The 18,496-nt window shown below is 41.1% G+C and overlaps 1 protein-coding gene across 2 annotated transcripts; it reads left to right on the forward strand.

The window, feature by feature from the left end:
• Positions 1-3,530: 3,530 nt before the first annotated feature.
• f8 (coagulation factor VIII, procoagulant component) lies at positions 3,531-17,906 on the forward strand. 2 transcript variants are annotated; one of them, XM_086258080.1, is made up of 27 exons: positions 3,531-3,739; positions 4,069-4,169; positions 4,385-4,507; positions 5,750-5,962; positions 6,259-6,441; positions 6,636-6,739; positions 7,037-7,157; positions 7,251-7,521; positions 7,610-7,775; positions 7,887-7,974; positions 8,340-8,557; positions 8,665-8,809; positions 8,933-9,142; positions 9,478-10,295; positions 10,380-10,522; positions 10,821-10,986; positions 11,144-11,383; positions 11,500-11,728; positions 11,817-11,999; positions 12,218-12,334; positions 12,506-12,577; positions 12,818-12,903; positions 13,074-13,229; positions 14,218-14,362; positions 14,462-14,610; positions 16,928-17,110; positions 17,428-17,906. In XM_086258080.1, the coding sequence occupies exons 1-27, from the start codon at positions 3,567-3,569 to the stop codon at positions 17,581-17,583; spliced, it is 4,959 nt and encodes a 1,652-aa protein (XP_086114206.1). In that variant the 5' UTR covers positions 3,531-3,566; the 3' UTR covers positions 17,584-17,906. The 2 variants fall into 2 exon arrangements, with proteins under 2 accessions (XP_086114206.1, XP_086114214.1); XM_086258088.1 differs by having other exon boundaries at positions 4,072-4,169.
• The last annotated feature ends 590 nt before the right edge of the window (positions 17,907-18,496 follow it).

Raw genomic sequence — 18,496 nt, forward strand, 5'->3', positions numbered from 1 at the left:
ACATAGCCTACCTTGTGCACAGAGAAAGCAAAAGTCAGATGTGTTTTGTATTCATACCATCAGTGTGCAGTTTGCACATTGTGTGCTTAGTAGATGATGGCTTGTGTGTACTGTTTGATACGGAAACACCATTTTTACGAAGGTGTGAAGAGTTAATCTAGCTGTGTTTGCTTTTGCAAGAGAACTACAATGTTTTGATTATTGGGTGACAGGTTTTCTTATTTGTGTGAAGAGTTTTGCAAAATTAGCCAATAGTTACAAAAAATGTGCTTACAGTTTTTCCTGATTGCTTAAGCACATTTTTTGTAACTATTGGCTAATTTATTGGCAATTGGCAATTCTGTAAAGTAACAATTTCAGTATTTTTACATCAATGGTATTGGTGTGTTTCTCATTGGCATATGGCAGTGCTACAAATCTTTGTGCGAAGTGACTGTACTAACCAATTCTCATTTCAAGATGTCCCTATGGTACTTGCTACAGTGTAGCGGCTCGAGTTAGGCTGGACCCCTTGGCCAGCTTCCCTCAGGGTCATTCCACGGTTGATGACATGGTCCACTATTGTAGCTCTGATGTCATCAGCAATTCTATTTCTTACTCTTCCTACCCTTCCTCTCCCCCCTCCTCGTCTTCCTCTTGCTCCTCCTTGTCCTTGTCGTCCTCTTCATCCTACTTCTTCACCTCCACGTCCTCTTCCTCGGCCTCCTCTACTTCTCACTCTTTCTGCTCCCTCCATTGTACTCCGCACACACAGCTTACCTGTATTATAGTGCTTAGGCTGATTGCAAAGTGAACTAATTATCTAAAAAAGTTTTCACATGTGAAAGTGTGCCAGACAGTTGGAAAATTAGTGTTAATGATAGCCATACATGTGTATACTTTTGCTAGGAGTGTGTTGGAAATTTGGTAATTGAGTGTTGTGCAGTGAATTGTGCCTACAGTTTTGCAAAGTGTGTGTTACAAAATTGCAAACTGAGTGCAAAGCAGTTTTTGTGCTTTTAGTTTTGCAAACTCAGTGAGTGGTTTTGCTATAAGTCTGAATAGTTTTAGAGATTGTGCTACAGGAATCACAGTTAGGGTTTAAGCATTCAGAAAAAACTGTAAAATGGGAAGGTTTTCAGTACTTATTCTTTTTGACCACAAGGTGACAGTAAAGCCTCTCAAAGACACCTTTGGAGAGGAAGGTGGAAAATTCTTTTCTTGGTTGGTTAAGTATCGACCATCCAGGGCATACAGTAATTGAATCTTTTAATATCTTGTATTGAAACTAAGTGGTATCTGTGCAGAGTGAATGGTATTATATTACACAATAGTTTCATACAGCATCAACAACCAACCAACACACCCTGGAAAATATTTCTTTTCTGTCTCTTTGACATTTTTGTAAACACTACACAGTGCATGAAGAACGTATGAAGGGATATATTGGTGAAAGGTGTGTAGTGATAATTTCTTGTAGAGGCACAGTTTCATAATGCAGGTATTCATTTATTTCTATTGTTTGGCTATTAAACATTGGAAACCCATTAAGGCACGTTAATAGCAAAACTCTTCTTGCTTCTGTTTTTTTCTTTCTTTTTATAAAGTTGTAAATGCAGGCGGTCCATTGGTGAATGCTATTTTCAAATAGTCAAGTATACACTTACCAACCTCTTCATTAGGTAAACCTGTTCAACTGCTCATTAAATATTGACAAATTCCATGGCAACAGCTCAATGCTTTTAGGCACAAAGACATGAGGAAGACAACCTGCTGAAGTTTTAAGGGATCATCAGATGGGGAAGAAAGGTTAGCTAAGTGCCGTTGTGACGGTTGTTGGAGTATTTTATGAACTGCTGATCTAGTGGGTTTTTTTGCACAAACATCTGTGGGGAGTATAGGGAATGATCTGGAAAAGAGATGACAAGTATTGATGACCATGCCCATTCCAATTTCAGATGGCTTCTTCCAACAAGTTAACACACCATCTAACATTGCTCAAACTGGTTTCTTGAATATGACTGTGTACTCAAGTGGCCTCCACAGTCACCAGATCTGAGTCCAATAGAGTTCCTTTGGGATGTGGCGCAATGGCAGATTCACATCATGGATGTGGAACCACACATCTGCAGCCACCGTGTGATGCTATTATGTCAATTTGGACCAAAATCTCTGAAGAATTTTTCTAGTACCTTGATGAATCTATGTTGTGAAGAATTAAGGCTGTGTTGAAGGCAAAAATGGTTCAACCCAATACTTGCAAGGTATGTTAAAAGCATTGCTATTCCAATTCCACTCCACTTACCTGTTATTCATCAATATTTGCTCTTTATAAATAAGCTGAATAACAGCCTGTGCTCTTTGAGACTGAGAGGGTACCAACTGAGACAGAAGCCCTTCCTTCAAAATCAACACCTTCAAGTTCAACTGAAATTTGCAGCTGCCTACATGGAAAAGTTAAAACACCTTCTGGAGAAAATTCTTTAGTTAGACGAAACAAAGATTGAGCTGTTGGGCTACAATGACAAGCGGTCTGTTTGGAAGAGTAAAGGTGATGCATTCAAACCTGACAGCACTGTCTGAGCTGTCGAGCATGGTGGTGGTAGCATCATGCTCTGAGGCCGTTCTGCTGCCAGTGGCAGTGGTGCATTGCACAGTGGATGAAACAATGAAGCGGGAGCCATAACTCAAATAAAAATCTAGATATCTTGAACACAACTGGGTATTTCAACAGGACAGTGTTCCCAAACATAAATCAAAGCTGGTTTTGGAATGGATAAAGCAGGCTAACATTAGACTTTTGGAATGCACTTCCTAAAGCCCTGAGCTCAACTCTGCCAAAGATTTGCAGACTATGCTTAAATTCAGGAAAGCAATGAGTTGGCATGAATTCTGCCGAAATGAGTGTTCAAATATCCAGCCAGAATTATGCCAAAAACTTCCAAAAGCATCAGTTAATGTGCGACTTACACTTTTAACCAAATGTCAGAGGCGGTGTGTGTCCGTCTGTGTACTTTCGACACTGTGTGGATTAGGAAAAATCCCCCAAAAAGTCAAACTTGTGCACCCGATTCTTGTGATTAACGAATCTGCAGTACAATCGTTCCAACCTTAAAGAAAACAAACAAAAAACTGTTTAAAGAAATCATGAAAAGCCCCAAAATACAATTGATGTCCATTATGAGTATATATGAACGTTTGTAAAACTGGGATATTTGGCTTGTGTTTCATAATTATTTATCAATAATGTTTCCAACATGGAAAACTGTTGCTGAATGTACGAGTGAGTGTGTGTATGAAAAAAGCTCCTTAATTACAAGTATTTAAGAATGTGTGACTCGGGGTAACTTTCTGACTCTGGGCGCCACATGGTGTAGCAAAGTTAGATAAATCTCTTTCCTGGAACACTGTCATGTAATGTTACCACAGCAGAGCGCGCAATCTCACTCACACACTCCCCAGCCACCACAGATCCCCCGCGTGCTTGAACCTCTCAGTGACTTGGCCCCTCTCCGCCCTCCTCCCTTTAAATATCTCAGCCCACGGAAGGCGCACCAGAGCCGTGGCAGTGTTCGACCCGGGACGCCATGGAGCCGACAAGTGCGCACGCAGCGATGAGAGCGACACTCGCGCTTCTGCTGCCTCTCCTCTGCTCCTCCATCGAGCAAGCGCAGCAGCCAGGTGCTACTGTAAGAGAGTATTATATAGCAGCTGTAGAAATCGGCTGGGACTACGAGCCTCACCCAACAACTGAACAAAGGTAAACTCTTTCTTAAACATAAGTCTGATTTAGACAAATGAAATCACGAGCAGTCTGTTCGGTTGGTAAATAATTGTGATGATTATGTTTCCAAATGAAGAAGAAGACTTAGCTTCAGAAAAATCTGTGTCCAGTCAGTTAGGTTAGTTTTGCTCTTATGTTTTTAGCTTTTCTTTATGTAATTTTTTTGTTTTGTTTCTTTAAATTACTTTTGAATTACTAGAAGTAAATTAAATGCAGTTTTATTAAGGAAGAGCTAATAAGGATATTTTAAGTCAGTTTTCTCATAAGTTTCTCTTCATAATTTTATGCGTGTTTTTATCTTTAAGAAGGACATCCAAGGACATTCCGCAAAAATACATCAAAGCAATTTATAGGGAGTATACGGACTCTACATACACTGTTCCCAAGCCAAGACCAGCATGGACAGGTAAGTCTCCTTGTACATATTTTCAATAATCAATAAAAAAAAATCCATAAGTGCTTGTATCATACCACATTTTTTGAATGTTATATTAACATCCAAGGACAGTCAGACAATTTTTCTGAGTGGTTTGAAAAAAAAAGAAAGAAACAAATTCAACTTTTTTTTGCCTGAATTGTTTGAATTCTTAAAAAAAAAAAAAAGATGTAATTTTCTTGCAGGGATTCAAGGCCCTGTGATCGTCACACAGGCTGGTGAAACGGTGGTGGTCCACTTCAAAAACCTAGCCTCTCAGCCCTACAGTATCAGCCCTGTGGGGATCACCTACTGGAAACAATCTGAAGGTTGGAGTAACAGAATGGAAAGAATTTGTCTTGCTTTCACTCATAAACTTACTCACAAGGTGAACCTTACTCAGTAGGATTCTGTTCTTCCTCACCAAGCAGCTAGCAAGAACTTGACTCAGCTTTCTGACTCATGTCTGTTTAAACATAACGTTCATTCACAAAAAAAGAAAAGCCCAGATCCTTGCTTTCCAGTACTACTTTGGCTGAGATCAACACTTTTCCGGTTTTGCTTGAGTCTGAAAATATGTTATCCGAATCAAAATGTACCCAAAAAAACTGCTTGTTAAGGCTTATTAATGGTTTGATCATGAAAACGGTTTCCTAAGTTATACAGAACTCAGGAAATAACAGTTGCCACCTCATTCCTTAGAAATTACCAAGAGAAACGGTTTTCATTATCTTGCGTGTGCAGATATTGCACTGCCTGTGAGAGCCAAACAGTCAGTCTTTAAACTTCTTTCATCTTCAACACTACCCAACCGTCAAGGATATAGCTGAATATCACTGACTTAAGAAGGTTCTTAGTGTTAATAACCCCCCTACAGATTAATGCTGCCATGGATCTAATGCAGTCAGTTTCTGTAAGCAGTTCATGTCTTACCACCAAAGGATAGATTCCTATAACTGCGCTTATCCTAATCTGAAAAGCAGCTTCTGCCATGTCCAGGAACGGGATTTGATGAAGCAGATCCAATCACTTCAGCGTCACCACAAGCCGCCACTCATCAACCACTCTATTAGCTACACCTCGCTAGTAATGGGTTAGAACCTCTTTGTGTCTTCAGAATTGGCTTCATTCAACATGTCACAGACTCAGTAAGGTGCTGGAAACATTCCTCAGAGATTTTAGTCCACATTGACTTGATAGCATCACACAGTTACTGCAGATTTGTCGGTGGCACATCCACGATGTGAATCTCCCGTTCCACCACATCCGCTCTATTGGATATTTGGTGACTTTGGAAGCATTTTGAGTACAGCAGACTCAATGTTGTGTCCAATGAACCAGTTGAGATTATTTGAGTTTTGTGACATGGTTCTGGCCCAAGACGAACTTTAGCACATCATCTTGACTACCTATCTACATGCCTAAATGATGCGCTGATTTACTGTCATGGGATTGGCTGATTAGAGTTTTAAGACAGAGTGGCTAGAGAGTGTATTTTCTGCTTTCAATTCTTTCTACTGCTTGAAGGGTACAGATGAGTCACAAAGTGATTACATGTGGTTTCTTTCCAGGAGCTGGGTATGATGACTCCACAGCAGGCCAGGAGAAGGAAGATGATGCCGTCTCTCCTGGAGGATACTATGAGTATGTGTGGGACATCAGCCCTAAAGACGGCCCCACCACCAGCGACCCCGATTGCCTCACCTACTCATACACATCACGAGTCGATACAGTCAGAGACCTTAACTCAGGACTCATTGGTGCTCTGCTTATCTGTAAAGCAAGTAAGAATGCTACTGATTCATCTTTCTGTTGGTATTTTCCATAAACACATACTATCAAAAATCAAAAACATAAAAAGAAAGAAATAAGGCCGTCTTAATCAGAGCATCATCTAGCTTTAACTACTCTGACTCTGTTATGTTTCAATTAGAGGTATAGTTATGATAGCACTGCATGGAGATAAAAGCAGTGGACTGGAAAGAGAATTTCAAAGAGGTGTAAGGAATTGTGGAAATGTACTCGATGGGATCCTTTTATCGCATCCTGCATCGTGTGAATTATGCCTGTCTTCCTTCAGGTGCCTTCACAGAAGACGAGGAGAGGAGATATCCGGCGTTCGTCCTTTTTTTTGCAGTGTTTGATGAGACCAAAAGCTGGTATGGAGAGGTTGGAGAGAGGGTGAGCAGAGAGAAGTTCAAAAGGAGCAACGGCAAGAAGGAATACCACACCATCAATGGCTTTGTTAACTCAACGTTACCTGGTAATCAAAGAGCCCGACTCAGAACAGAAATCACTTAACATTACAGCGAGAAAGTCATGCTGTAATGTTAATTGCCGCTAACACTGTGCGGGCACAGCTTATCAGTGGCTGCTTTGTATTTGGTCGTCACAGGAATTTGGTCGCATTTTATTCTGCCTTACCCACTCTCTCTGTTTCTGTGTTTTTGTGTGTAGGGTTGACAATGTGTCAGGGCCGAAATCCTGTGTTCTGGCATCTGATAGGCATGAGCACAGCTCCAGAAATCCACTCCATTCAGTTTCAGGATCATTCTTTGACGGTAATCTAATGTTTCATTCTGGAAGGGCAGGAACATGTATATGTAATAAGAATACACTTAGATTAAGGAATATGTGCTGCTTCCTTATTATTGCTTATTACTTTTCTATACAACACTACACTCAGTTTGGCTTCAGAAACAGTGCAACAGATATATAATAAAGCTCATTAAACCGTGTTTGTCACAGCAAAGCATTTTGGGATACGTGTTTTCTTTCTAAGAGTTAGGTGATGTTAGATTTTTAAACGTGATCTTAAATGTGCACTACACTGCCTTTGTTTGCTTTTTTTTCTTCAGATATTGAACCATCGTAAAGTCACCGTGGAGGTAACCCCCATGAGCTTTATCACCGCAGAAATGAGACCTCACACCATCGGCAGCTTTCTAATCAGCTGCAAAATACATGCTCACCGACATGGTAAGAAAGACCAAGATTCCGGAACCAGAACATTTTATTCATTTTGTTGTTTTGCGAGTCTTTATTTTCATTGTGCACGTCTGCTTGCCCCAGATGGCATGAACGCATTGTTCACAGTGGAGAAAAAATGCCCCGAGGTCGTTACTCCTCCAGCGCCCAACCGGCGTCAAGTCAAACACGAGGAGGACTACAGCGACGAGAACTTCGACGATGGCGATTTGTTCAACGTGATCAACGTTAAACCAAAGAATACACAACTGCAAGTCAGAAGCCTCAGAGGACAGGAGTCCAAAACCTGGGTGCATTATATTGCTGCTGAAGAGGTCACCTGGAACTACGCTCCTCATCTCAAACCCTCTGACAGGTACTGAGAGGAATCATAGCAGAATAGCAGAAGAAAAACAGAGCGACACTTGTTTAACTCAATGTTTGTTTTCTCTTTGCTTCATCAGTGAGTTCCAGTCCAGATATTTGCCTTCAGCTTCACACCACCTCAGCTACCAGTATAAAAAGGTCGTGTATGTGGAATACACAGATGGATCTTTCACTCAGCGGAAAGACCCTGACAGCCCACTCCTCGGCCCGATTCTGAAAGGAAAAGTCAATGATCAGTTCCATGTGAGTGAATAACATTTCAGAGTTTTGCATCCTTAAATTTAAGCAAAAACTATCAGAATCACACCAGACTGAGAGGTGAACCTACCTTTGAATGGCTTTAATATTTTGCAGATCACCTTTAAGAACCTGGCCAGTCGCCCTTTCAACATCTACCCCAACGGCCTTACCAAGATCTTTCCGCTGCAAAGATCCACAAATGGTAAGCTAAAGAGACAAAATGATTGTCTCTCAGTTTTGAGTGGTTTTGTCAGACATCGAAAAGTTAATTTTAGTCATTGCGAGGTAGCATTTTTAAGGTTTCTCACACTGTTTAAGGTAATTTCCCCACTTTTAATCTGTAAATATAATCCCTGCAGTAGCAGATTACTGATCCGAAAAGCACACAGATAAAGTCAAGAAATAAATGACAGTTTTAAACACAGCACCTTTAAAATTGACAAGTTAAACGTGACTGTTTTTGATTAGTCCCTGTCACCAAAATGACAGACTCTAACATCTGATTGATTATCTTTATTAACGCCTAATGATTTCATTCACAAAGTCTTTTCAAATCTAACCAAACAGCTGCAGAGAGTGACCTGCACTCAATGGGTGTGCCCCCCAACAAGACGTTTGGCTACATTTGGAGGCTAACAACAGATGATGGGCCCTTGGAAGGAGACCCCACGTGTTTGACCCAGCTGTATCAAAGCACTGTCTCCCCAGAGAGGGACTTGGCCTCTGGGCTGGTGGGCACCCTGCTCATCTGCAAGTATGACGCCATCGATTTCAGAGGACGACTGGTTAGGAGAATGTTAATGTTTTCAAGCTGCAGCCACAACCGTTAATGTGCACTGACGTAACATTGCAGCTTGCTCTGTGTTTTGCTGAATCCTGTTTTTGCATGCAGTTGGGACCAGATAAGAAGTTCAGCTTGATATTCGCCATATTTGATGAGAACAGGAGTTGGTACTTTGATGAAAACATGCGGAAGTCCACTCAAAAGTCCTTCAACACCACGGAGCCCGACTTCTACAACTCAAATGTCATTTACAGTGAGTTACGTTTACTTCTTTTCGGTGGTTGTTACTGAAATGAAAGCCACTTTTGAACACAAAATATAAAATAATCATCAGAAGTTGAAAAATAAATCATTTGATTTGCTTAATTCCTTTCAGGTGTAAATGGCATCATGTTCAGCAGGCGTCAGTTTGTGATGTGTCAGACTGATGTGACCTTCTGGCACGTTGCCAGTGTGGGCACCCAGAGTGACTTCCTCTCCGTCTACTTCACTGGAAACATGTTTCAGTACCAAGGCCTCTACCAGTCTGTCCTCACCCTATTTCCCATGACTGCTATAACTCTTCCCATGGAGACGGAGCTTATTGGTAAGGTCATAGGCCAACATCTGCAGAGAGAGTCAGCTGTTGTAATTGCAGGAACAAATTCATTTGTTAAATATTGTTTGGTGGGTGGATTCAAACTTTAGGCAACTCTGGAGTCTTGGTTTTTTATTGTTGTGTGACTCTGGTACCCTATTTCCACCCCTAAGTGACACAGACACAGTAAAGACACTGTAATCAGGGATGTAACAATCTGGAGAGCGCTGCTTTTTTAACAATGCGTATCAAGGCAGTTATACAGGGCACACAAAGGTTGTTTGGCTTGTGTGCAAAGTGGATGTTTTACTTTGTATCGCACACACACTTTTCCCCTCTTGTAGGTGAGTGGGAGATCAGTGCCTTTGACAGCAGCCTCAAGAACCGCGGGATGAGCATCCACTACACCGTTCGTCCCTGCGGGAATGGAGACAGGGATGACGATCTCTCTGACTATATTGATAAAATAGACTTCCTGCCAAGAGGTTTGAGACCTGAAAATCACACAGTGTTGGTTCGAGTGTGCAAGAAAGCCCGGGCTCAAAACAGTACTCAGTCACTTAACACCACTGCTCAAACTGAAGGAACTGGACCGAGATGCCGCCTGAGGAAAGTGAACATAGCATCGCTGAAAGGGGGGAAAGCTCCCTCTGAGAGTGAAATCCCACTGGATGTCTTGAAAGAATTAGACAGAGATGGAGAGAGGGCAGCTTCTGAGAATCAGACAGAGCATGGAGAAAGACAGAGACAGAGAAGGCAGGCAAACAGAAATGAGACAGATGAAGACATAAGCTCTGAAGATTTAATGGATGAAGAAATTACAATGGAGATTGTTGGAGAAGTTGTGGAAAACATGACTGACATCGATGCCAAGGCAAAAGCTGAGGAAAGCAGAGAAATGCAAAGCGAGAAGAATGACACAGTGGTAGAACTTGAAGAGAGCAACGAGATCATACTGGACCGGGAACCCCTGTTGAGCACCAAGGTCTCAGCTGCAGAGTTACAAAATTCAGCAGATATGGATAAAAACTTAGTACCGCAAAACCACATTCGCATCAAGCCAGAGCGACTCATACATGATCTGCCTGATGTGGAAGTCAACTACACTGCTGCAAACACAATGATTGATCTGTCCTTCGAGTATGATGACTACAGTTATGAGGTACCGGGATGTATGTCTCACGCACATTTGTAAAGGACATTAAATAGCACGAGTCTCACTACATAAATTCGAATTGTTTTTTAGGCGAATGACACATTAGATACAGTTGGTGCAGATTACATAAACGTGCGCTCTGGAGGAGTCAGACCTCGGCACTACTACATTGCTGCAGAGGAGATCATCTGGAACTACGGCATCAGAAAACCACAACAGGTCTTTGAAAACGGGTAAGAATTAAGTTTCCTTGCAGAAATTCTAGGAAACTGTCAAACATTTGTGGCACTATGCCTTTATTTTTCCTGTTGTTTTCTGGCCTTTTTGACTTCTTTCTCAAGTTTGTGTAATAAGAATAGGTCAGCTGAAGACTGAGAGAGGACAGGAAACTGTTTGAAAGCCCACCCAGTGTTTATGCAACCAACTTCCCCCATTAAAATGTGAAATCCTAATGTCACCTGAAAACCAAAAAAAATACATCTTTAATATAATTTGTGTAAACGGCAGTTTCGACTCAATCCCTCCTTTTAGTGAGATACGTCGAGGGATCAGGAAGTTCCTGCCAGATTATAAGAAGGTGGTGTTTCGAGCCTACAAGGATAAAGACTTCCTGCTACCTGAAGACAGAGGGGAGCTTCAGGAGCACTTGGGAATCATGGGACCTGTCATCACAACTGAGATTAATGATCTCCTTACTGTGAGTGCTACTGTACCCAAACCAAAGTAAAACAATGACTGTTTCCTCAAGACTCGGCAGATATCTAACTTGGTGCTGAAATATGGAAATAAATGTGAACAATGGTCATCAGTTAATTAGTTAATTAAACCCATCTTCTCACTATGTCTAATCCCAGGTGACCTTTAAGAACAGCGCATCCAGACCGTTCTCCTTTCACCTTCACGGAGTCTATGACCGAAGCCAGGGGGCCAGCACTGCCCAAACAAGCTCCCCCTCTGCTCCGCCCGGGGTGCCAGGAGAGCCCGTTCCTCCTGGTGAAGCCCGAACTTATAACTGGAGAGTAACCAAGAAACAAGGACCGACTGACTCTGAATTTGACTGCAAGACTGGGGCCTATTACTCCACTGTGGACAAGGTCTGCAAAGTCTTCATTTGTACCCTGTTCCTATCTTAAGATAGGAACTAAAATGTCCAACATTAACACTATTCACCTGAGTAGGAGAAAATTCACAATTCTTTTTTATATTCTAGGAGAAGGACCTTCACTCAGGTCTGATCGGTCCACTTGTGATCTGTAAGCCTGGTACCCTCCGGCCCAATGAGAACACGCAGCCAGGCATCCAGGCGTTTTCCCTGCTCTTCCACACCTTTGATGAAACTAAAAGCTGGTACCTGGAGGAGAACCTGAAGCGACACTGTGCCCCACCTTGTCAAGTCAATGCTGAGGATCCCTGGTACCACACCAGCAATAAGTTTGCAGGTAAAGATTAACACATTGATTTCTGATGTAAAATCTGCCTGCCTAGGCTGTAATCACTCTAATAAGTAATGCCAATGTTTATCCTCAGCAATAAACGGCTATGTGGCAGAGACTCTTCCTGGTTTGCTGTTAGCCCAGTACCAGCGAGTCAGGTGGCACCTTTTGAACGTAGGAAGCGACACAGAGATCCATGCTGTGCACTTCCATGGTTTGCCTTTCACTATTCATGCTAAGCAGGAACACCGTATGGGCGTCTACAACCTCTTCCCTGGTAAATACATATGCATATTCATATACTTATTTTTCCACTCTCCCAGACTCTACTGCTCTTCATCATATGATGACACATGAACAGATGCTTCCACTGAAATAACAGATTTTCTTTTTTTACCAGTTGGGGTTAAACACGTTTTTGTTTGCTTTTCCTGCAATGAAACACACTTTTTTCATGTATTGCATTGCTCACCAATTTATTCCTCCCTCCTCTAGGTGTATTTGGCACGGTGGAGATGAGACCACCCACGGTCGGCACTTGGCTGGTGGAATGCACTATTGGAGATTATCAGCTGGCTGGCATGAGGGCTAAACTACTGGTCTATGACCCAAGTACGTGCAATGTACTCTGACCAAGTAATGCTGCTGTAAATAGTATTGACTGAGTTTTTAGGTGAAGGATGGTACCAGCAGAACATGCTAAAAATTGTATAATATATGGGTAATTTTTGTGTGCATGTGGAAACTTGTAATGCATGGAATTTTTTTGGTTTTGCTATGCAGAATGTGTTTTGCCGCTGGGGATGAAATCAGGGAAGATTGAAGATTCCCAGATCACAGCATCAGATCACATAGGTAAGACAGCAGGAGAAGGGGAAGAGTTATTATTATATTTATTTATTTTAGTCCAATTCAGCAGGGAAACACACCAAGAAGGCTCTTAATCCCTCTTAGTGTGCGCAGAGGAGATGAAGGGCTTAACATACAAATGAAAAGAACTCACTCTGGTGGCCACCAGGAAACTTTATGAGATCTGAAAGCCCGGAAATTACCCACAGCGAGATGGATTATAACTGTGTTTTCACGTGTGTCTAGATTACTGGGAACCAGCACTGGCGAGGCTGGACCAGTCAGGTTATATCAATGCCTGGATGGGCAAAAACAAGCAATCATGGATACAGGTTAGATGTGCAGCTTTCTTTGTTTCTGCTCTATTTCCTTCACTTACGTAAAGTCATGATGTTCTGAACTGATCTAAAAAATGATGTCAAAATCAGTTTAATCAATCAGTTATCTCATATAAACCAAAAATAGGGCACAGGAAAATATAATGCAATGTCTGTGTTTTTAGGTTGATCTGCAAAGACCCACCCTCATGCATGGTGTGCAGACACAGGGAGTGAGGTCAAGGCTGAGAGAGCACTACATCACATACTTCACTGTCTCCTACAGCCTGGACCAGGAGACTTGGACTAATTACAGAGGAAACGAGACCAGCAACATCAATGTATGTCCACATGCTGAATATCTGTTACAGTAAGGGTTGAAATTGCCCTGTGATATTTAATTCCACAGTTTCTGATATGAGGCTTGAAGTAAGTAAATTTTACTTCAAATAAGCCAGGCGTCCTGACTGTCATTGCACCACACAAACATGACAATAAGATTATAAAAAGACTCAGAGCAATCCAGTTATAAAGGGAACTTGTAGCTTTTTTAAATGACAAATAAGGCCAGTTACGATAAACATGTCTAGATTTTAAAAACAAAATCTAAATATAAGATTATTACACTGGACAGCAGCTGCAGTTTTGTGGCATGCACCACTAAAATGTTAACCCTTCTGGAAATTAGTACTGCAGCTTTGAAAAGTCCAAAACTAGAAACCACACATGTCATTTGCAAACCCCACATCGCCAGAAAAAAGAGAGCACATGACCACTTTTATATTTTTATTGAAGTTCCAGATATGGCATGATGTCATTTAATGTGTGCTGGTTTGAAATTGTGTGTTATGGAACATTTCACAGGGCAAAAGCAGCTCTGCTATCTGTTTCCTGTTTCATGTTTGGAGGAAGACAAACCGCTTCCTCCATTATTCCTTTCTACTGAATCCAAAAGTTAAAGTGAAGAGTAGAAGCTCAAGCGAAAAGTGAAACTTGCTGCTGTGAAGCTGTTACTTAATATTTGATTGAGTCGACGGCTAAAATTATTTCCAATTCCTCATAGTTGCTTCTATTTTGCGTCAAAGCACCACAGAAATGAAAAGCCAAGGATAAATAGTAAATGAACTAAAAAGGAGGCTTTATTAAATTGTTTCATTCTTAAATAAATGCTGTAAGACACCAAATACTTGGTTACTCATCTCAAGCAAATTTCAAGTCTGGAAAAGAAAGAAAAGTATGGAGAATGTGCGGCAGTTGTTTCAGTGCTGGGTTGTTCTGCTAAAACATGCCGTCCTGCCAAGTGTGATCTAAAAAGTGGTTCTGTTGTAGATCTTTCATGGCAACCTGGACAGCTCCAAAGTAAAAGAGAACCTCTTCTCCCCGCCATTCGTGGCACGTTACATCAGGATCCACCCTTACCGCGTTGTGCAGAGGCCCGCTCTCCGGCTGGAGCTGCTGGGCTGTGATCTCAACAGTGAGTTGTACCAAAAATAACAAGAATGATCTCAATGTAGTTCTGTATAGACTGTGAAAGTGCTTACATCATATCTGTGGGATATATGTGCGTTGCCAGGCTGCTCTCTCCCTCTCGGACTCCAGAGGAAGAGTATTCCTGATGGCAGCTTCAGCGCTTCCTCATCTCACTCCTCGTTTCTCCGTACCTGGAAACCAAGTCTCGCTCGCCTCCACCAGGAGGGCGGCGCCAACGCCTGGAGGCCAATGGTGAACATGCACACACATAATTACACATATGCAAAATTTGTAGAAAACTGTACACTGACTTATTTTTAATAAACATAAAGAATAAGAACAAGTGGCGGCTTTCAGGGAAGTTACTCTGGCCTTCATTTAGCATTTCAGAACTACACATGAGGAGAAAAGGATATTGATTATGTTACAGTTAGTGGAGCGGAGACCATTTACAGTGTGTCTGACGTGCAGTTCACACAAACCATAAGTTCTGTTTAACTCTGATGTCTGGGAAAAAATATGTCTGCCCACTGAGGATACCATAAACCAGACAGTTTGTTTTATATCTCATTTAATCTTGGAATACAAATGAAATATTAAAAAATGTTTTACTCTAAGCAGCAAAAATATTAACAGATCAGCTTTGCAAGCACCATCAGTGCCTCAGCTATACTGTTCAAGAAGCTTCACCACTGAGAGAGCAGTAATTTGCATAATGACATTTATTAAGCTTTCAATCTTCTGTCTGAAGTTATCATTTTCACACTTCGCAGCACTGAACTTGAGAGGTGTGATTTGTCCTTGTGGAAAACTCTTGAGCTGCTTATTAAAGGTCACACACATCAGTTGGGACTGAGGTCAACCACTGCGCGCTACCTTTTACCTAGAACAGTCTTTTTAAAAGGTTTCAAGGATCTGATCGAATTAGATAATATTTTCCTTTTTTTAACATCCTGATTGGCTCCGCTAGTACCTGAAGTGAGTGCTAAGGTTAGACTAAACAGGAATACTGCAAATATGTCACAGGATACTGAAAAAAAAAACACATTTTCTTTGCTTTTCTTTGTAAGCATGAGAGATCTGATTTTTAGACTGGGTTTTAATATAAAGAGCACAGAGTTTCAAGTTCTGTTTAGACTTCTGATGCCAACCGTTTCCCTGCAGTAAACAGCTAAAATGTTTCCTGAATGACGAATGGAGGATTTAAAGTACATAAAAAAGTCTTCACAATAAGCACTCGTGTAGGTCTGGCCATGCACAGCAAAGTCATGTCAGTGGAAAATGATGCATCGCATTGCCAAAAGCATTTTCTTAGTTTATGAGTTTCCTCCTTCCTGGTGATACGGGAGAGGAAGCAGTGTGGTATTCATTTTGGCCATCTCTACATCTCTTTGCTTTCTTTGCTTTATCTGCTTCATTCAGAAACATGTATCCATTTCTTTTAGTCATAAAAGTTTTTTTTTACTAATTTAATTTATTAATTTTTGCACATAATATCACAAATATAGATAGATAGATAGATAGATAGATAGATAGATAGATAGATAGATAGATAGATAGATAGATAGATAGATAGATAGATAGATAGATAGATAGATAGATAGATAGATAGTGTATTTTTGATTTAAGTGGTTGAGCATAGCGGTGGATTAAATGTTGCAAAAACAAAAATTCAGTTAGATTTTTTAAGCCCTGGTTTCAATCCGGGCTTCTATATATTGTATGTTGCCTGGACGTATTGATCCTGTCAACATGCTTTTTTTCTGTTGGGTATCTGTCAATTAAATTACACACCACAATATTGAGTTTCTGCAGCCCAAGAGGTCAAGCTGTTTGTCCAGTAACTAGAAGGTCAGTGGATCAATCCACAGTCCGTGTAAGAACTCAACGTAAATTCAAAAGGTCAAAGTCTTTACTGAATATTCAGGCAGCCGTACACAGTATGGACAGAAGCATTAGGTTGCACCTCTTCATCTTTGAATTCAGGTGTTTTCAGTCCCATTGCTACAGAATTGAAGAGGTGTGGTGCTGTAACAATGCACCAACATTAAGTCATTTGGTGAAATCTCTTTTTCTGCATATTACACCATCATCCGTGCTATTGCAAAGTGGAAGTGTTTTGAAACCACTTCAGCTCAACAACAAAGTGGCAGATCAGATTTAGTTGCACAGTTGCCAACAATCTGTTGACTCATTAAATGCAGAGACTGGTGTCTCAGCCAAAGAAGACAAACTGAAATAACAAGACACGTGAGTCTTTCAAAACAAAACAAGAAGCAGAACAAGTAAACAGGCCAGGTTAACTGACTTTCAGAGTGTTTTGTAGGCCAGGGGACGCTGCTAATTAATTAATTAATTAATTAATTAGCAGCTCCCCCATCTTCCAAGAAAAATACATTAAAATGATGGGTGACTCAAGATTTATGTATTTCCTAAATGTATCCACCTTTTTCTTCCGAACATAGACATTTATAATAATTTCCTAAATTTCACAATGTACTTGCACTTAATCATTTTTCTCTCTCTTTTATATCTAACCATGTTTCCTCATGTATCTCTCTTACCTCAGAACAACAACCCCCACGAGTGGCTGCAGGTTGACTTGGAGAAAGTCAGACGCATCACAGGAGTCATCACCCAAGGAGCACGATCACTGATGACCCAAATGATGGTGACGGAGTTCTCAGTCACCAGCAGTCTTGATGGGCACTCCTGGAGCAGCGTGTTAGACGAGAGAGCCCGGAGAGAAAAGGTAGGCTTAGTGTTTAGTTTTGCAGTAAAATGAGGCCTCTGTCAGTCTGGGATGGGCTCCAGCTTCCTCTATGACTTCACCTACATAAAACAGTCCATAAAACTACAATGACTAACATGCTTACTGCTTCTTTAATTTATTTCTTCAGGGAGGTTACCAAAATGTGTTGGCATTTAAAGCATTTTGATGTTTTAGTGGCATAAAATGCTCTGGGTGCCGGCATGCACAACCAGGTGCAGATATGTGTCCGATTCTGCATGAATCTGTCAAACTGTTTACTTACCGCTTCTCTTCTTTCTTCCTCTGTTCATCCAAAGATCTTCAAAGGAAATGACGACCCTGACGAAGAAGCCATCAATGTTTTTGAGCCTCCGCTGTTTGCCCGCTACATCCGAATCCACCCACGGGGTTGGATCAAAGACATCGCTCTGCGTCTGGAGGTGCTGGGCTGTGACACACAGCAGGGCGTCTGAGACCACTGGACAAACGCAACCAGCAGCACGAAGCAGCGTTTAAGAAGTAGAAAAGCCCTCGTTAAGTTATATATAAATTGTATTAAGCTATTTTTCCTGTGGCTGCAATCTGTGAACAATTACTGATCAGAAGAAATTAGAGCTGAAAACTCTGAGAATTACCACTTCAGCATATGGCTGCAATAACTACAGAGAAAACCTTTTGAATGTAATCGTGTGTAAATATTTCTGACTCAGATGGATATATACTGTTTGGCTGTTTTATATCATTGGAAAAGTTTGTATTTTTGTGCTTTACATTTGAATAAACTATGAATTTACTAGTTAGTGGTGCTTTTTTCATGATACTAAAAATATGTGTAATATATTACATAACATATTTTTGCTGACAGACATAAAACATTTGAATTCTTATGGCTGCTTTCCAAAACTGTTAACTAGTCCAAAGTTGAACATGCTTAGAGCTAAACTGAGTGTTTTCTGACTCACTTTTTTGCGTTCTGATCTCCAATTACTTTTCCTGCTTTTGCTTTCTTCATTCTTTCCAGCTCATTATCCATGCTCTTTCTTCATTTCATCTGTCTTAAGTCCAAAATGTTCCCAAACTGTTATTTTGGCTTATCCGCCTCCACCAGGCCCTCCTGGCAGAAACAATGAACCCTTCAGGTCCAGCATTGTTCTGTTACAAGTTAAAATATGCACTCCCGTTCAGCAGAGGAAAAACAAGTCTGTTCACACACAATGATAGAACGACCAGGTCCAAGGACTGTCAAACCAATGCTAAGATCAACAAGGTGTGTGCATGCCTGTATCTGTTGGTTTTGCGTGTGTGGTGGCAACATGAAAACAGGGAATTCACCCTGTTTGTAGGTCCACAACCTTTATCACCTCATTATCAGCCAGGAAGTTTCCA

This window comes from Aulonocara sp. 'chitande type north' Nkhata Bay, linkage group LG2 (assembly GCF_057382095.1).
Source record: "Aulonocara sp. 'chitande type north' Nkhata Bay isolate Kocher_YH1m ecotype deep benthic linkage group LG2, A_spYH_male_GT1.1, whole genome shotgun sequence".
Classification (NCBI taxonomy): domain Eukaryota; kingdom Metazoa; phylum Chordata; class Actinopteri; order Cichliformes; family Cichlidae; genus Aulonocara; species Aulonocara sp. 'chitande type north' Nkhata Bay.

Coding starts and splice junctions, on each gene's coding strand:
- f8 (XM_086258080.1), top strand. CDS start 3,567: ATGGAGCCGACAAGTGCGCACGCAGCGATGAGAGCGACACTCGCGCTT. Junction 6,740..7,036: donor TTCAGGATCATTCTTTGACG/GTAATCTAATGT, acceptor TTTTTTCTTCAG/ATATTGAACCATCGTAAAGT. Junction 9,143..9,477: donor CATGGAGACGGAGCTTATTG/GTAAGGTCATAG, acceptor CCCCTCTTGTAG/GTGAGTGGGAGATCAGTGCC.